The 20,222-nt window shown below is 36.7% G+C and overlaps 1 protein-coding gene and 1 pseudogene across 1 annotated transcript; one reads left to right on the plus strand and one right to left on the minus strand.

The window, feature by feature from the left end:
• Positions 1–256: 256 nt before the first annotated feature.
• On the minus strand, positions 257–2,235 carry LOC143616647 (uncharacterized). The gene is made up of 2 exons (XM_077089419.1): positions 1,655–2,235; positions 257–485 (listed from the first exon to the last, which is right to left on the minus strand). The coding sequence occupies exons 1-2, from the start codon at positions 2,165–2,167 to the stop codon at positions 405–407; spliced, it is 594 nt and encodes a 197-aa protein (XP_076945534.1). The 5' UTR covers positions 2,168–2,235; the 3' UTR covers positions 257–404.
• A 12,877-nt stretch (positions 2,236–15,112) lies between these two features.
• LOC143616645 (3-oxo-Delta(4,5)-steroid 5-beta-reductase pseudogene) lies at positions 15,113–16,361 on the plus strand (annotated as a pseudogene).
• Positions 16,362–20,222: the final 3,861 nt, after the last annotated feature.

Below are 20,222 nucleotides of genomic sequence, written 5' to 3' on the forward strand. Positions count from 1 at the left end.
TGTTTTGCAGGTTATCAGAAGAACCATCTTCCAAGGGTCTAACCCCTCGTGGGAAACATCTCTCCAACCCCCAGGTTACCAGTAATCTGTCCGGGGTCCGGTTAGTGTTTCTTCATTTATATATATTATTATTTTAACATTTAAAATGATTTTTGAAAATGTGTAATGTTTAAAAGTAAATGCTTTTGAAATTAATCTGATGTGTCAAATGAAACGAATACTTTTAGAAGTTTGAAATATTTAAAAAGTTGAAATATATGCCGTTAAAAATACTGTAAATAATAATAAATCACTCAAAACAGTTAATAATAATATAATAAGTCCCTCAAACATCATCCACAAAAGAATCCAACAAAATTCACTCGATAATACAATGAAAGAAGTATAAATACTCCAATATCAATCTATAGTAGCAGCAAGTAAGCAAGTGCCGATCCAGAAACCAACCAACTTCCATATACTGATCCCATCTTCCCAACACCACTCTACAATATCAAGGCCAAACACATATATATCGTTAGTCATTAAAAATATATAAAAACTAAAACAAAAAATTACTTTATTTCTATTAATAAATTATAAATGCGGATCACGAAAACGACAATCCATGTATAAAACTAATATTCCGTACTGATACCGATGGATCGGTTTCATTAACCTCACGTGACTACCATCATTCTATTTAGGCTCAAAGTTAGCTTACTTGCTTCTTAATTACGTGAATTATCAATCAGTTCCATCCGGTAATTATTTAGATTCTTAGACCATACGCAGTTAAAACTAGGCAACCTACGGCATGTGGTGTTTAGTCAGCATTTCAAAGTTCTTAAAAAAAGTATAGTACGTTGGAAAATGCTCATAACTCTCCTATAGTAATTATTTTATCCCTTCAGTATCTCTCTATCTCTCACACAACTCTCCTCAAAACGTCAGCCATTGAAAGTTAGTACATAACTTGCACACCAAAACGCCACCCATTATGCCTGGGGTTGATGTTCCCAGGCATAATGGCACCAAAACGCCACCATAATGTTTCAACTACAGAAGGTCTTAGATCCATAGTTAGCTTTATATAAATATGTTTAAATTTAATAATGCTATTTAAGTGCTTGAAAGTTGTTGGCTAATTGCCTAATTACCGAGTGGACCAGCCCTGGTCTAAGTATCTCATTAAGTTCATATTGGGGTTAAGGGGTTTTAAGCGTTTTATTAGTGAACTTGTTGACTAAGTCGGATTAGCAATCTACATGCATCATCCGAATTAGAGTTATGTATTATATCTGACGAGTTACTGTTTTTTTAAACGATAAATATTCCTACGCCTACTCTACATCAGTATTACACGCCTTTGCCCAGGTTTGAACATGAAACCCCCTTTAATAAGCATACGCATCTACCAAGTGGGCTAGCCCCACATTGTCATATGCCTTTTTTAGCAATCGGAATTTTTGAGTTATATTTTCCTGATTATAATAGTCAGTTTATTCTATATTTTTTATGTAAAGAAGCAATCGGAATTTTTGAGTTATATTTTTGAGTTATGTATTATAATAATAGTCAGTTTATTCTATATTGTGTGTTCTTTGCTAATAATTATATATTGATCTTTATAGGTAGTGATGTAAAGAAGTAGTGTAAGGTGCAAGTAAAGTACCCCATCAGTAGCTGCTGGTGCCAGTGCCGGAGATAAACCGGTGGTGGTGACAGCCGGAGAAGGTGATCCTGTAGGAGGCAATGGTGGGCTTAAAGTTAAAGGTGATGGAGCTGCCGATGGAGTGACGGCTGGAGAAGACACTGGGACAGGAGCTGGTGGTGGAGTTGCCACTGGTGGTGGTGTAGCTACTGGTGGTGGTGTTGCCACCGGTGGAGGAGTTGCCACTGGTGGTGGTGTAGCTACTGGTGGAGGAGTCGCTACTGGTGGTGGTGTTGCCACTGGTGGTGGTGAAGCTACTGGTGGAGGAGTGGATACTGGTGGTGGAGTTGCTACTGGTGGTGGTGTTGCCACTGGTGGTGGTGAGCTGACTGATGGAGGAGTGGAGACTGGTGGTGGAGTGGTGGTGACTGGGGGGGTTGGGGTGGTGGTGGGGGAGGAGGATGGTGATTGACCGCTGACAGAAGCGACGACAAGGCAGATAAGGGCCGTGAGAAGGGCAGCCTTGCAATCCATGTTTTGTCGGGACGGTCGGGTCAGAACAGTTTTCTTGTAGTGAGAAAGTGTTTTGTGTGATCTTGTGTGTATGTGTGTGTTAGGTTATATAGGGGATTGGTGTTTGATGCCCTTCGGGTGATAAGAGCATAAGCTATAATAATCTTTTTCATATTCATTGTACTTTAGCAGTTTAGCAAGTTTATAGAATATAACAACATGTAATATCTTATACTAGTTTTTATCCCCGTATTACGGGGTTGTTTTATATTATTTGTTTTTAATATTTATTTATTTATTGAAACTTTATTTTTTTATTGTATGAAAATTAATAATATACTTATGGTTTCTTTAATTGTATGAAAGTTAATAATATACTTATGGTTTAATGATAAATTGTTTAACAAATAAAATTAGATGCATAACCCGGTTTAAAAGTTATATGGGTTTGAAGAGACCCAATACCCGTCTATTTTTCTTTACTATAAAATCGGTTTTTTAATTATAAATTATATATATCTTTTTTAAATAAATCATATATTAATTTTTAGTATATGCCTACTTTATAGGATTTTTATATTAAATATTTGGTGAGATTAGTTTTATTTAATGAGATGTTATAACCCGTTTAAGAAATATCTGGGTTTGATATGACCCATACCCGTGAATTCGGGTCAAATGCATGAGAAGCATCCATTTAAAAATCAAGCAAATCTGGCGACTCCAAAAAAAGGGAGAGCGACCACATCGCGACACGTAGGATTTTTGAGTTTTCGTTTATATATATTATATATTTAACAAATTAATTTAACGTGCTATCTATACATAGGAACAACGTAAAGTACATTGACCGTTTGAGGTAAAAAAAAAGGTCCTTCATGCCATTGTGATTACGGCTTGTGAAGTCAAACAATCCGATCATAGCATCAACAATTGGGTAGGGTATAATAAATCGCTCGGGTATCTTTTGATCAAGAACAACAATTTCTCGTTTTAGTCTTTGTAAATTCTTTGGCCTCTAGGGCCTTGTTAGTTAGGTCGTTTTTTTTAAAAGAAGATCGAGAAAAAGTACATTGACCGTTTGACTTATTTATAAATGTATCTTTTAATCTAAATAAATATTTATATAGGTATAAAATTGAGTTTTGATTATAGAAAGAAAATAAAGAAGAACCAAGATAAGAGCAATTCACGGAAGGAAGTATAATTAAAGCAAAGAATGATAGTAGGCATGGCCCGACTATCACTACCAAACAATCTTGATTTGTGCCAACGTTTGTTTGGTAAACTTTGGACCCTTCTCTCTCTCTCTCTCTCTCTCTCTCTTAATGAAATGTTATCATGATTAAAATAAAATATCTACTAATTTTTCAAAATTTAAATAATTTATTAAAATTCAAATTAAATCTATCCTCTTGTAAGTAATTTTTTAAGAAATTAACTCAATTAGAAAACGACTGAGAATGTGCAGTCTACTACCAATCAACTTATTTGAGTAAATGGACATCCTATAGTTAAACCTTTATATACAACTTCCTAGTCACAATTAATCAACATTTCAAAATGTATAAACTTGCTGCATCCCTTGATTTCAATCAAACACAAACTAATTAGGTATCGATTAGGTATGTTCACAAGTAAAGCATTTATCAAGCTAGTCGAGATCGATGTTTATTTAACAAGCTTGTGCAAATTTTGAACATAAAATAATGTCGATTACGTTCAATTAGAGGTGCACAAATCGGTTTAAAACCAAACACCAGTTTGGGTTGAAACCGGTTCGAGTTTGGTCAACAAAAGTCAAAATCGGTTTATGATCGTTTTTGGTTTAGGTTGAAACCGGTTTCTTGACCAGGTTACTATCGGTTTTGGTTCGGATTTTGATCAGTTTCAGTTCGGGTTTCGACCGATGTTTGGCTGGTTTCGGTTCTGTTAACCGGTTTCGACAGAGAAAATCACAAACCGGTTCCAAACCTATGGGTCCAATATGTTCCAAACCGGTTATTATATAATCTGTTTCAAACAAAATCTACCTTTAAATATTAATTGATACAGAGATATAGATAGGATAGCTTGGAAGTTAATCTGAAATTATTGTTAAGGACAAGAAATGTGGTGTAAAGACAGCTGGAGGGACCTGATTGATTGCTCAAACTATTCACCATGTCATGGTGTCATGGTCATGCATGTATGTGACGAGAAACATTCTCAAAATCTCAATGAGCCTATTGGACCATCGAAAGCAACATCAAAAATATCATGGTGTGAGTTGTATATCACAATATTTGTTTTTTTTAAATATAATATATTTGAAGTGTAAAAGATTTGTCATATTTTAGAAAGTATTTGAGATTTATTCTAATGACGGATGGTGGTCATAAGAAGTTCATGCTGTGACAAGATTAACGATATCTTATTTTGTAGGATTGGTCCCTGATTTAGTCCAGAATTACCATGGTTTCTATCTGTCTAAGTGCATTTGTGTAATTACAAGTATACGCATGTAAATAGGCACCTTCAAAGAGTTTTAACAATAGTGTGTCGGACAAAATAACTTTTGTTGTGTTTTGTGTAAATTATATTAGACGAACCTACTAACTTTTAGTTGGTTCATTAAATAGGATAAAAATGTTAAATGATGTAAAGTTTGACACTAAAAGAGGCATAGTGAGGTGGTAAGGCGTTTCCTCTTTATTCTAGAGGTGGAGGGTTCAAATTAAGCAATATGCAAGTATATGTGTTTTACATAAGTATCTAGAGGTAGGTTAATTTGGCGTAAAAAAATCGTTTTCACATCTTCTTGATTCTTATCATTTAAAGCATTCGTAAACGATAACAAATGTTTAGTGCCTCTGTTTACGTCATATAGAGTTGGGTAAAAGGGATCCTAGTTATACTGACACATCCTGTAGAGGTAGCGTACCAAAAAGACCCAAATACCCTTAAGTACCACCCGCGGGTCACAGAGAATCCTCTTATAAGCCACCCGCGGGACACATGGATCACCCGCATATCACGAATGAGGAGGAACGTCCTCACAACACGCGCGGAAGCATTCTGGCATCCTCAAAAGTCATCCGCAGGACGGGATATCTGTCCGCCTAAACATCCGGAAGACAATGCCAGTAGGACAGCTGTCATCACTCAAATACTCTCTAGAAGAAGATTCATGACTCTTACTTGGGGAATACGTGACTGAACAACCAATAAATAAAGGACACATGACCAGTTTGTTATAACCGTGCACATGGCCAGGGTGCAATCCATCCTATCATTGGGCGACGCGTGTCCAGGTTGTTATACCCATGCACATGGGACGTATAGTTCAACCTATCACAATAGGACACGCGTCCAGGCAGTTATCAAAGATCTTCTGGAAGAGGACAGCTGGCCCAATCACCTTCCTACATCCTTCGGCTATAAATACCTTGTCAAACGGTATGAGGTATTCATTCACTCACTTGCATTCTGACTACACTTAGTCTGTTCACTTCAGTACTTTCTCCATTTACGAACGTTACTGATTCTCACGCTGGAGGGTGGTTACAGGAAGACCCCCCTCTTGTCCTTCCTGTAACGAGACTCACGGTGTCTGTTTTGCAGGTTCCGGTCATTGGACTTTGGGAAGTCACACTCATATCATTGGTAGTAATTATCATATCTCACCCTGTGGACTCATTGGATCCAGGACCCATACCCGGGGAGTGGATCCGTGTTTCTTCACATCCATTATCGGGAAAAAAGAAAACACTTGCAAGTTCTAAAATGTATTCTTGAAGATGTTCATGGTTAAGGTGTATCATAAGTCATGAGAACAGTTTAGCCTCTATCACAGCAAGGTTTATAGCATGGGCTAATAGCTCCTTAAGCAAATACATGTATATACCAATTATCTTCTGCCAAGAATTTTGTACTTTTTCTTCTTGGAACAAAGTTAATGAAAATGTTGTGAAAATGTTGTGATAGATTAGTTGTGAAGTCAGGGCCGGCCCAACCATTTTGGAGGCCCAAAGCGAATTTAAAATATGGGGCTCTTCCCTAATTTTTTTTTATTTTACATTCGTGTATATTATAATGTTGTGAATTGAAGAGAACTTTGAATTAAAATGACGGAATTAGCTATAAAAATCAACGCAAATATGGCATAAAGAACTTCTAAAATATGATAATGGTTAATGAGTTTACGTTTAATATTTCTTATGTTGATTATAATTCAGATATTGCCATGTATATGTCCTATTCATTAGAAATTATTCACAAAAAAACTGGATTTTGATTAATCTTTTGGGCTGAAAGAAAATGGGAAACAAATGTAAGTTTTTTTTAGAAAAAAGGGGAAATAAATGTACAGTTTCATGAATGAATCGAACCAGAGACCACTTGGAAAGTAAATGAGATTCTAACCACAAAACCATAATAACAATCTGTTTAATACAATAAATATACTAAATATATACAAACTATATTTAAAAAAAAATTGGGGGCCTTTTAATTTTGGGGGTCCAAAGCCCTAGCTTTGGTTGCTATAGCTAACGGGCCGGCCCTGTGTGAAGTCACTACAAACCCGAAAGGCTCATGTGTAAGGAGTGATCAATGTGCATGTTTGGTAACCTTATTATTATATATGTTTTACTCTTAATACCTATACACGCGTAGTATAGGCTTGTATACAATTCAAAAAACATAGAATATATACTTACAATACCATTGACTCGTAGACACAAATGTTGGACCAAAACTCTAGGCATGTGTGGTTTTTCTCGAAATCATTTTTATTATGAACTAAGAAATGTTTCAGTGACAAGTATGTTACGCTGGCTGGACCTAAGTTAATACAACTTTTGAGTTGTATATGATATATGACTGTGATAAACATGCACGAATTCAAAATGTTTTAAAGGAACTATATTTATCGTAGTTTTTTGTATTCTTTTTATTTATTTTAGATTGTAATAATAATTGTGAAAAAAAATCACTTGAAAGTGAAAAGATATGAAACCAACATGTATAAGATATTTAATTCTTTAATACATAATAATAATGTTGGTTGGTTACGGAGACGGTTGCTTGCTAAACAAATTAACATTTTTTTTAATGATGAAAGTTTACATACTTTTCCCCTTGGCCTACTTAAAAAGTACATATCATAGCTTGAGACATCTAACAACTAAATCATTGTGAACTTTTTTTTTTCAATTTATCAAAAGGCAATTTAACCTTTATGAAATCTTCAACGGTTCAAAGGGTTTATAAACGCATTCAATCAGCTGTTTATCAGATCTTCATACATGCTTCAAAAACATTTATTTTAAAAAATAAGTCCAAACATTCGTATCAAATGCTTAGTTTGTTATCAAGTTTAATACAATTTTACTTTCTTATATCAAGTTTCAAGTGTTTTAGACGTTAAGTTTTTCTTTCCCATTTCTTTTTTGATATAGGATTTTGGAATATCATTAATGGTTTCGTTGTAACATGTACGTTTAAGTAAAGATTATTACTTTTTATATATATAAAATTTCGGAGACACGATTAAGTTATTTATTTCTATTATAGTGTTTTTCATTTCGTCCTGAATTTTATTATTTCGCGTTTTAATGTGCCACACCGTGCATTCGTTGTTCAACCTTTTAATAGTTATATTTTGTACGGTTTAACGGCCATGCCACAACGGCATAACGTGTGGGGTCCTATTTACTTAGATAATAATTTTTTGGATTTCTAGGAATTCGATAAAGAGTGTACTAGACTCAAAAAGTAGTAACTTCAAACGATCCACCGGTTAATTTAATAGATCTATCTTATTTTATGGATCAATCTACCAAAGACATTAGTACCCATAAACCTCGTGATAGAGTGCATGGTCCTCCCGATTAATCAAAGTTTGAGCATGGGGTTTTGGGGTGTCAAAATCAAGGAAAATTGTATCCCCAAGTGTAATGTCGTGTCTAACCACATGAACATAGAGGTGCAAAAAATTAGGCGGTGTAGAACCTAAGTTTGAATCCAAATTGAACTGTATGAATTAGTTTGTAAGTCTATACTAAGAAACTGGTTGGAACTAGTCAAACCCGAACTGAGACGGCTAGAGCCCCTGTTCAAATCATTCAAAGCCTATCATTTGCCCCTCAAAAATGGGTTTCAACCTGAACCGGTTTGGCCAAAAACCGATTTGACTATCTTTGACCAAAGCTGAGTGAGTTCTCAACCAAAGCCGATTCGAGTCCACAACCAGATTTGTGCAATTTTACATGTACCAAAGTAACCAAACTGTAAGCAACTGATCAAGATTAAGGAGATTGTTCTTTTTATACAATTGGGCCGTCCTAAGCAGCTATAAGCCTATAACCCATGTAATCTACCATGGGCCTAATAATCTAATATTGTAGAAAGATATGGACCAAAGTATTGCAGCTTGTATATTGGATGCACATTGTCGGGCTGGGTTTTCCTTAACGAGCCAGGGCCAGGGGTCTCTTAGTGGTTAGAGATGATCAAATAAACCGGTTCCTGGAACCGAACCGGTGGACCCGAACCGGAACCGAACCGGTTCCTACCAGTTTTTTGTAGGAACCGGACCCTATCTGATTCAACCCGATGATCCGTGACCGGTTCTTGCATTTCTGAGTGGGGGCGGGTAGGAACCGGAACCGAACCGGAACCGGTTCCTAACCGGTTCTAGCCGTTGGATCGAGTATAGCCGTTGGAAATCGTTTTTTTGGCCGTTTTTTGACCGTTGGGGTCAAAAATAGCCGTTTTTTTGGCTCCCCCAAGCACCCCACTACTAGTATAAATAGGTATTTGGTGTCATGGGTTCATCACAACACTCAAAAAGCAAACCCGAAAGCAAAAAAATACAAAAAAACGCTATTACAACGTTTTGAGTTCTCTAATCTCTTGTTTTCTCTTCTTCTATAATCATATTTGTTGTTATGGCTGCCTCACAATCATCGGTTGGTCAAGGTTCCAACGCCGAACCAAGTTTCGTTCGTATTGTACCTCATAATCGTAATCAAGAGATTTGGTGCAATTGGGATTTGGTTGAATTGAGTGACCATTCATTGAAGGCTCGGTGCAAGTTTTGTGGGGTTTATTTAAACCCACTTTCGAATTCAAATTTGAAGAAACACATCGAAAAACCGTATTGCAAGGCGTTGAAAAAGAACGTCGATTCGCAACAAACGCAAATGGATAGTGAAGGCGGAATATTTACATACCAAATTGATCGAGTTCAAGATCGTATGGCGAAGTTTGTGATTCAAGAAGCTTTGCCGTTTAGCCACTTCGACAACCCTCGCTTAACCGCTATGATTCGAGATACGCTTCAACCACAATACACTCACGTAAGTCGTCATACTCTTAAACGTTATTGTTTAAAATTGTGGAAGAAGGCCAAAGAGGTACTAATTGCATATTTTGAAAATATAAATACGGGAATAAACTAAACTAGTGATGTTTGGTCGGCTCCACATGGTCTACCCGAATCTTATCTTTGTGTCACCGCTCATTGGGTAGACCCGTCATCGTGGGAAATGATGAAACGCACCATTGCTTTCGAACTCTTTGAGTATCCACATACGGGAGATAATTTGTTTGAAATTTTAGATTATGTTATAAAAACTTATAAACTAGAAAATAAAATATTTTCAATGGCATTTGATAACGCGTCGAATAATACATCGGCGGTTGATAAATTAAAATTAAAATATACGCCGATTTGCAATGGTGTATTTTTTCACTCAATGTGTGTTGCACATATCATTAATTTAATCGTGCAAGACGGACTTGCTTCGGATGAGGTTACATCGGTTATAAACGATTTTAGACTAATGATACATGAAGTTTTTAAGAAAAGTAAAAAAAGACAAATGGAATATAGAAAATTTTGTAAAGATACGGGAAGAAAAGCTTTGGGAGCTAATTGGGATGTACCTCATCGATGGAATTCCACTTGCATAATGTTTCAAAGTGCTTTGGAACAAAGAGAAACTTTACAAATGTTTCATTCTAGTCTTGCCGAGAATGATTTGGCAATCCATTTTTCAAATGAGAAATGAGAAATTATTAATAACTTATCGACTTTTCTTGAAGTTTTTAAAACATCAACTACGAAACTATCGGGAACGTATTATCCGACAAGTCCCTTGGTTCTTTCGGAGTTATTTTTAATGGTTAACAATCTTAAAGAATTTGAAAATAAAAGTCCAATGTTTTCAAACATCATATTACCAATGAAGTTTAAATTAAAAAAATACTTTCTTGAATTGCCACCGGTTTTTACTTGCGCCGCCGCTTTAAACCCAATGTTAAATGTTACGGGGGTTGAATGTGTGATAGACGAAATTTTTTCAGCCTTAGATATGCATGAAGTTGACCCAAACTTTTCAGCAGAGGCAAAAAATTATTTTAACTTGAATTTTAAATTTATGTATGACTTTTATTTAAATAAATATGGGTCAAACATACACATGCCTATGCCGGGGGGTCTTCATCAAGTTCAAGTGCTACTAGAGTACGAGATCCCATGATTAGCCTTATGAACACCGTTCGCAACGTAACGGCTAAAAAACAAAGGGGTAACACCCCTTCAAGCGAACTAGGAAGGTATAGTGCAAATGATTACTCTACCGGTTTATCCGAAGAGGAATATAGCACTTTTGATGTTTTGGCTTGGTGGAAGGTAAAGGAAACCGAGTTTCCGATTCTTGCCACCATGGCCCGTGATTTACTAACCTTCCAAGCTTCTACGGTAGCTTCGGAATCCGCTTTTTCTCTTAGTGGCAGGGTAATATCGGTGAGAAGAACAAGACTAAATTCGGAGTCGGTGGAGATGTGCATTTGCTTAAAGGATCACTTGGACTCAATCGATCGTATTCAACACGTAACCACTCTCGAAGATGAAACACCACTTGATGTTCGAGTGCACGACGAACAAGAAGGCATTTCTACAAGTAATTCCGAGGAAGAAGTCGCCGCTCAATAATTACGACGAGCAAGAAGGCTTTTCTAGAAATAATATGTCACAACTTTATATTTATAAGTTTAATGTTTTGTTAGTTTGTTTTTGAAGATTTTAAAACATGTAACATTTTTTTTTGAACTTCTTAAAGTAAATAAAATGAATTTTATGTTAATTGTTTTTTTTATTTTTCATGTTATACAAATACGAATCGTAGTTTAGAATCCAAATCGCAAACGAAAAACGAAAAAAAAAAATAATTTTACACTGTAACTGGTTGGAACCGGTTACAGTACAGGAACCGGTTTAGGAACCGGTAAGAACCGGTTAGATAGGTTAGGGGTCCGAGGGTGAGAGAACCGGTTCGAGCCTGAAACCGGTTTAAAATAGGGTTTTGAATATAGGAACCGGTTAGGAACCGGTTCCGGTTCCTAGTCCCAAACCGTTTTGAACATCTCTATTAGTGGTTGTTTGACCGGTCAGATGGGAGTCTTGGGACGGTGACAGCATCATAACTTTATAAATTTACATATATAGTATAGATTTGTAATGCTGTATAAACAATTAAATATGAAAGTTGAATTAGTTAATGAACCCATAAATTAATTTAGGAGAAAATAAGATTTGGTCACACTTAATCGAACACATATCCTGTCTAATTCTTGATCATACCGACTAATCAGATCCCGATAGTGGAAACATTGCATGTAGCCCAACTTAGGTTCGGGCTAGACTGCTATGTTTGGGTCTACTCTAATCCGACATAAGTTGTAACCCTACTCTGCTTGGGTTCGACTACTAGGATTGACCCGACTCGATTTTGAGTAATTTTTACGTTGGCACATAGATAAAAATAAGCATGTGTTAATGGTATATTCGAAATTTTGTAAAATGTTACATTTTAAAAGTATTAAAAACATAAATATTAATAAAACATACAACTCTATTAATAGAAAATATTCCAATTAGAAAACGAATATGCATGTTTCCATTGTGGCACATATTTCCGTAGTTAACCCATTGTGCATTGTGGTGCATGTTTCCATCGTTCCCTATGTTTTTTTTTGTTAAAACTCATTGACACATATGATTCTTAATCTCAGCTTGACGTTATTTTTGGTTACAAACTCACCGTCACGTGTAATTTGATGCCCCACGTATGTCTTTCATTGGACACTGAACTTTATCGGTTGCCAAAATAGTTCTATCGGCACGCTGAGATTAGGACAAGTAATTCTTGGAATTCAACAAAAAGGAGGATTCATTAAAGTAGACTTTGCTCCAAAAGTGGGCCATTTTTGGGAATTTTCTCAAAATTATTCGGTAACTCTTTTATTATTAATTAATATTTTTATTTATTTATTTTGAATTGGATTTTTGATGATCTGGGTACGAGGTTAGGTGTAGCTCTATGTTGTGTCTAGACTCTAGACTTGGAGGGTTAATGAAAGTTAATGTTCGAGGTTAGGCGTAGCTCTTTGCTGTGTCTAGACTCTAGACATAAAGTGTAAATGAAAGTTATTCTTCAATTAAACGTACGTCAACAGTTGTTTTGTAATACGCGTTGTCCTCATATTGTCCGAAGCTTTTCTGACTAAAATTGTTGTGTTTTTCTCTCAAACATTAATTATGAAATAACTATTGTTACATCCGGCGCGTTGCGTTAGGACAGGTCGGTAAAACCCGACGGTGGTAAAACCCAAGAGTTATCGGTCTTCGGACATTGAGGCGGTAAGTCGACACGAATTCGGTCGGTTTCGGTTACGTGCATTATGGTATCGGAACTAAAATTAAAACATAGAACTTTGTTAATCCCGTGTGTTGAGGCGGTGCGTCACGCAAATTCTGTCGGTCTCAGTTATGTTTGTACGATATCAAAACTAAAACAAAAAAACATAAAAACAAAAACAAATTTGGCATTCGATTGGTTTTGTTACGTTCGTTAAGGTACCAAAACTAAAACAAAATGCTGTGAGTTTACGTGAATTCAGTCGTTTCCCTCACATTCGTTACGGTACCGGAACTAAAACAATAAGAAAAAAACATAATTGGCATTTTATCAATTTACATTATGTTCGTTAAAGTGTCGGAACTAAGAAAAACAAAGTGTCGCCGACCACTAAGGCGTCGCCAAATGGCCCAATGGAGCACTTGCGGCACCAAATTTTCTTTTATTATATATAATAATAATACACATTGAATAAAGAAAACTATATTATTTAAAGAGAGAATTTCACGAATGGTTCTTCTTATTTGAGCCAAATTTTATTCATTGTCCCTAATATTTAAAACTTGCATTCTTGATCTCTAACCATCAACTTTGGTTTCATTGTTGATCCAAAAAATAACCTAGATAACTTTTGGTGTTAATGCTGCACGTGAAGGGGTACTCTGGTCCATTTAATTCTCATATTCTCTCCCTCTTGTTATTTTCTATCATTATTTTTTGTTTCAAAAATTACATCTGTTTAAGATGAAGTTCATACCTTATATATAATGATATTTTTTTAGCTATCAATACAATTGTTTATGGTAAGGTAAATAACATATTTTATTGAGATCATTTATTTTCAACCGCGTGCATGTGGCAGTGGAGGTGGCTTTGTAAACCATAAAATAAATGCATTTAGAATGCTGATGATTAGTGTGGCCAAATATAAATTAAATGGCCATTTGCGGATACTCAACTTTTGGAGTATATAAGAAGCCATACCAGGTTTGATTTCATGTAGGTTATATTAAAAAGAAGTACAACTATTAGTTTAATGACAATCTACTCTTGGTTATAATATGTTTAGATATAACTCTTGGTTATTGAAACGTTTTGGTTGGATAACAGATCTAGGGTTCGAAAATCTGATTGAGTTGATTCTATGAAACCACTGATGATAGTTAGGACAAAGTAGACATAATGCCAAATTACATAATTACATAGTAATTAATATATAGTAAGGATTTAGATATCTCTTGGTTATTAAAAAGTTTTGTTATATAAAAGGAACGAGAGAAAGATGAAAGAAATAAATGGATCAAACTATCCCCTCACGTTCAACATTTAACATCAAACGTTAATTGGGTTATCTTTTTGAAACAATAATGAAACAAAGTTGGTGATTAGGAATGTTACATGCAAGTTTTAAACATCAATGAGCATATATAAAATTTGACTCAAACCAAATAGAGCATTGAACGTGAAATTCTCTCTTAGGGCATATACTTTGCCATTCAAAAGAAAGCAAAAATGGACTTTAATTATTTATTTTAAATTATAGCACACAGTGAATATTAACAATAATAACTAATTATTTACAAGTAAACCAACCCAATATGATATGGGTTGTTTGGGTTTCAGCCTTTCAGGTAGGTAATTGGGTTTGTTCGGATTTCAGGTTACATAACATATCAAAAAAATTTATTCATAAAGATTCTATTACATGGTCACAAAAAGCTAATCGAAAAGAAAAGGATACAATTATGTTTTATTATGATATGCATAGTAATGGGGGAACATGGAACAAAAAATAAATCAATTGGTTTCAAACTTGATACAACCTAAGGTCATCATTCCTTTTGGTTCGTACAACCAAGAAATTATTCTGAGGGTGAAGATCATAAAATTAGAAATTATATCAAGAATTATGTACAAAAAAATAAGAAAACATGTTCTGGCGTCAAGGGAATTGCACGTAATCTTAATGATTAATGTTCACTCAATTAATCTTAATGAAAACATCTTCTGGCGTCGAGAGAAATACTCCCACCCAATTATTAGCCAAACGATGAAATCAAACTGGAACCAAACTATTAGTTACGATTCCTTTTGATTAGGTTTTATTTTTTACAGTTCGGTTATGGTTTTCAATGACTAAAAAGCGTTACTTACGGTTTGGCATTTGACATTTGACACACGTATAACACTTTGCTGGAGTCTGTATATAACAGACTATGAGGGACTATCTTCACCATCAAATTATTGGTATCCGTCGATAATCGTTTCTCCATATGCGATGAGCTTAGGAGCTGCAAAGGTAAACTAACACACCATATCTACTCAACTTATAACTTATCAACTCATGCACTTAACTTTTGCTAATCGAATATATAAAATCGGTTAATTTTCACAGTTAAAGCTCAATGAAGACGACGCGCCACCAAAATACCAGAGCGTCGCTCTAGTCGTTGGAGTTACTGGAATTGTTGGCAACAGCCTCGCAGAAATCCTCCCACTGTCCGACACACCTGCCGGTCCATGGAAAGTCTATGGAGTCGCCCGCCGCCCTCGCCCCCAATGGCATACTAACCAACCGATCGAGTACATCCAGTGTGACATCTCGGATCCTGATGAAGCCCTAAACAAACTCGGCAGTCTCCAAGACATTACTCATATCTTTTATGTCACTTGGGCAAACCGATCCACTGAATCCGAGAATTGCGAAATCAATGGTCAAATGTTCAAAAACGTACTCCATGCAGTGATCCTTAATTCCCGGAATTTACAACATGTTTGTTTGCAAACTGGTAGGAAACATTACATGGGTTCGTTTGAATCACGCGGAAAACTAGCTCATGATCCCCCTTATCATGAAGATCTACCTCGGCTTGATGCTCCGAATTTTTATTATACTCTAGAGGACATATTATTCGAAACCGTTGAACAAAAGGAAGGATTAACATGGTCGGTTCACAGACCTGGAATGATCTTCGGGTTTTCACCGTATAGTATGATGAATTTGATCGGTTCATTATGTGTTTACGCCGCAATATGTAAACATGAAGGGGTTGTGTTAAAGTTTCCAGGGAGTAAAGAGGCTTGGAATAGTTATTCGGATTGTTCGGATGCTGATTTGATAGCTGAGCAACATATATGGGTGGCGGTTGATCCGAATGCGAAGAATGAAGCTTTTAATATTAGTAATGGAGATGTGTTTAAATGGAAGCATTTATGGAAGGTGTTGGCTGAGCAGTTTGAGGTGGAGGATGGCGGCGTTGATGAAGGTGTCGAGAGGACGAGTTTGGCGGAGATGATGAAGGATAAAGGGAGTGTTTGGGATGAGATAGTGAGGGAGAAGGGGCTGGTGGTTACCAAATTAGAAGAGGTTGCTGCATGGTGGTTTGTGGATATGGGTTTTGGATGGGAGTGTCCATTGGATACTATGAATAAGAGCAAAGAACATGGGTTTTTTGGGTTCAGGAATACCAAATCTGCATTGGTTTCTTGGATTAATAAGATGAAAGGTTACAAGATTGTTCCTTGAAGATAAATTAACAAAATAATAGCACATCTATAGTTTGTTTTCTCATCTTTAGTTATGTCTAAAGTTTGTTTTCTCATCTTTAAATAACAGACTATGAGAAAACAAACTATAGACGTGTAACAAACTATAGATAAATTAACACTTTGTTTTCTCATAGTCTGTATATAACAGACTATGAGAAAACAAACTATAGATGTGTAAACCAACTACTTCAGATTATTGTCTAATCAGTGTATTTTTAATTTCATCTATGATTATGAACTAAGAAACTGTAATTTAGAAAACCACTTGGGATTCAGTCATTTCGGGCTCATAGTCTGTATATAACAGACTATGAGAAAACAAACTATAGATAAATTATAGATGTGTAATTTAGAAAACCACTTGGGATTCAGTCTGTTATATACAGACTATAGTTTGTTCCTTGAAGATAAATTAACAAACTATAATTTAGAAAACAAACTATAGATAAATTAACACTTTGTTTTCTCATAGTCTGTATATAACAGACTATGAGAAAACAAACTATAGATGTGTAAACCAACTACTTCAGATTATTGTCTAATCAGTGTATTTTTAATTTCATCTATGATTATGAACTAAGAAACTGTAATTTAGAAAACCACTTGGGATTCAGTCATTTCGGGCTCTCATATAATACAAAAAGTTAAATTAGGTGTGCATGTGTTAATATTATGGTAACTGTCGCTTTAAACATTTACAATAAGTTAGTGCATTAACTCAAGAACAACTCATGTACTATACTTTTCTTGTATACCTAGAACTCATATAAGCTAACCTCAGTATGTGAAATTAATCAGTTCGTTCGCCAACATGTGAGAATTACAACAAGAACTTAAAAACCAAATTAGGAAAACAAATTTAAAGAAAACCTTAATTGTGCTACTGATGAAAGTGGCGCATTGTATCTAACGGCAGACCGAAACATTTACAGCCTGTGATATTTACAACTTCATAGAACACCAAGTGATTTTCAAAACAAAATACCCGCCTTTGCTTTGTCCTTCCCGGAATGACATAACGCTATGACTGACGAGTTTAATGGTCTTATTAAAAATGAGACTTGGGAACTTGTCACACGTCATCCTCAGATGAATATTGTATGTAGCATGCGGCTCTTCATGGATAAGTTTAATTCGGATGGCGCCCTCGAGTGATATAGTGTTATCAATTGCCTTATGTCACACCCGGCCCTGACGGCGGAAACAGCCGGGCGTGCGCGAGTGGGGATTGATAAATAAGCACGGGCCATTGCAAACATTCAAAGTAAGATTTTCATTGCGCATGAAATGTTTAATACAAATACATTACATTGTTTAAAAATTACATAAAAACATCCAAGTATAAAAACTGTTGAAGATTTCCACGCCATATCCCCTTGCGCGGCGGGAACAACCACGCGCATCGAAGGGATAAGAACTAAAATCTCCCAAAAAGCTAGTTTTAGATGTTCAGCGTGGGGTGCTCTAAGTGTGACTCCATGCGCTACCTAGTTATCTCCTGAAAGACACGTAAAAACATTTGAATCAGTATAAACTGGGTGAGTTCACAAGTCTTAGTAACTTGATAAATCGTATCGCGTCATAGTCTTGATAAAAATCATTCTAAACATAATTATGATAGCATCATTGAAACACATGCTTAGTAAAACATAGTTCTGATAACATAATCTGATAAAATCGTTCCGCGGGCTACGCGCGAACATTTCTGGGAACTGTGCTCGTCTGTGTAAGTGGCGCTGCCACTACGAGCGAAACAAGTAATACCGTCCCGTGGGTTACGCGTGGACACATCTGAAAAGCCGTGCTCGTCTGTGTAAGTGGCGCTGCCACTACGAGCGAATAATACCGTCCCGCGGGTTACGCGCAGACGTTGTGCCGGAAAACAAGGCGCTCGTCTGCGTAAAAGGAGCGACCTCTACGAGCGGGCTCAATCCCATAGTACTGCCCCGTAAAATGCTAGGCACTCGTCTGTGTAAGAGGTGCGACCCCTACGAGTGGGTGGATCAAACCAGCAGTCCCTACCCTTGGAGTTCCAATGGTAAAGTGATCACTTACTCGAATTCTGGCGCACATACATAGTAAACCATAGATAACCGTTTGCATTGCTCGTAAATATACCATATTATTTAAACGCATAATTACTTGCATTACTTGTAAGAGTATCATGATAAAACATAATTTAAGTACGTGTCCCTCTCCCCGAAAACAGTTTAAAAATAGTGAAAACGGTGAAAATAGGGGCTGTGAGACTCACCTGTGGTTCTTGTTAAGGGATTAATCGAGATTCAGGTTTTCTTGGTGTTGGCCTCGGAATTGAAGGTCTAGTAACAGGATCGGAAATGAAAACAACGGAGGCTTGGGAGATGATTAGTGCAAGTTTGCAGTTCTTAAGAGAGAAGTTTGAAGTGCATTTTGGGTGATAATTTAGGTTACATATTTATAGGCAAACTCAAGGGAACATAATCCCTTGCTTTAGGGGATTGTAATCTTTTCATATCTAGGTGTAATGATGATAAAGTATGGAAATTATTATTATTTGTTTAAAAGTGGAGTAGTGGATAAAAGATTTTGATTTGATTTGGACAGGACATGCAGGTCTGTGGTTGGTGGGAGTAGGGTGGCTGACAGTTGACTTTTCATGTTACAGTGTGCTTTTTCAGGTACTTTTGACAGTGTACAGTAAAAAGTGGAAAATCTCTGAAACACGCTACTGTTTCCTTTTGGGCGGGAGTAATCTCCTTACATCTTGGAGAATAGACTAAGTGTTCTGCGCGCATGACTTTGTGCGCATAGCTTTCTGCGTGAAGGACATTTCTTTGCTGCGGGTAGGTGCGTAACCTTCTCGCAGTCAGGGACATTGAGTTTCATTTGTAGATTCTCCAGGTGGTCTTGGTATTTCAACATAGTGATCAGTTATGTTGAAGTCAATTCCATCTTGGAGCTTCAGACAAACTAGCTCTCAATGTTCCCGCCATGCGGGGAGGTTAGTTCCCTTTCCGCACGCGCATAAACGATTTGGGATGCACCCGCCTTAGCATCATGCGGGACGGTCAACCCATCATAAAGTTAAGTTACATGAAAACATAAAGTCAAAACACTCGCGCATGGCGCATATAACATATGCCCACGTTGGTTCTTAACGTGGCGCGCTCGCGCAGGGCGCACATAACATGCCCGCGCTGACTAACATGGCGCGCTCGCGCACGGCGCATATAACAAGTGCCCGCGCTGATTCTAACATGGCGCGCTTAATATTTACAATCACTTAATCATTAGGTTGATTACTTAGTTTATAGGATTAGGAAATTACCGGGTGTCACATTCTCCCCCTGTTAAGAGAATTTCGTCCCGAAATTTAGGAGACGTCGCTGGCAGAAGCCATGTTCTGAAAGAGGTGTGGGTATTTCTGGCGCATTTGATCTTCTCTTTCCCAAGTAAATTCAGGCCCACGCCTTGAGTTCCATTGAACCTTTACTAATTTGATTCTGCTTCTGCGTAACTTTTGTTCTTTCCAATCGGTCACTGCTATAGGTTCTTCTACGAAGTGCAGTTGTTTGTCGATGTGAATCTCTTCCAACGGTAAAATCAACGTTTCGTCAGATAAACACTTTTTGAGGTTGGACACATGAAACGTAGCATGAACTCCACTGAGTTTGGCGGGTAAACAGAGTTTATAAGCAACCGGACCGATCCTTTCCAGGATCTCAAATGGTCCAATGTAGCGCGGATTCAACTTTCCTCGCTTGCCGAAACGGGGGACTCCTTTCCATGGAGAGACTTTCAAAAGTACTCTATCCCCTACTTGAAACTCCAACGGTTTCCTTCGCACATCTGCGTAG

Source organism: Bidens hawaiensis, unplaced genomic scaffold, assembly GCF_021521415.1.
Source record: "Bidens hawaiensis isolate Kalapana, Puna unplaced genomic scaffold, B.hawaiensis_p1.1 tig00048423_1, whole genome shotgun sequence".
Classification (NCBI taxonomy): Eukaryota; Viridiplantae; Streptophyta; class Magnoliopsida; order Asterales; family Asteraceae; genus Bidens; species Bidens hawaiensis.

Coding starts and splice junctions, on each gene's coding strand:
- LOC143616647 (XM_077089419.1), bottom strand. CDS start 2,167: ATGGATTGCAAGGCTGCCCTTCTCACGGCCCTTATCTGCCTTGTCGTC. Junction 486..1,654: donor CACCAGCAGCTACTGATGGG/GTACTTTACTTG, acceptor TTGATATTGTAG/AGTGGTGTTGGGAAGATGGG.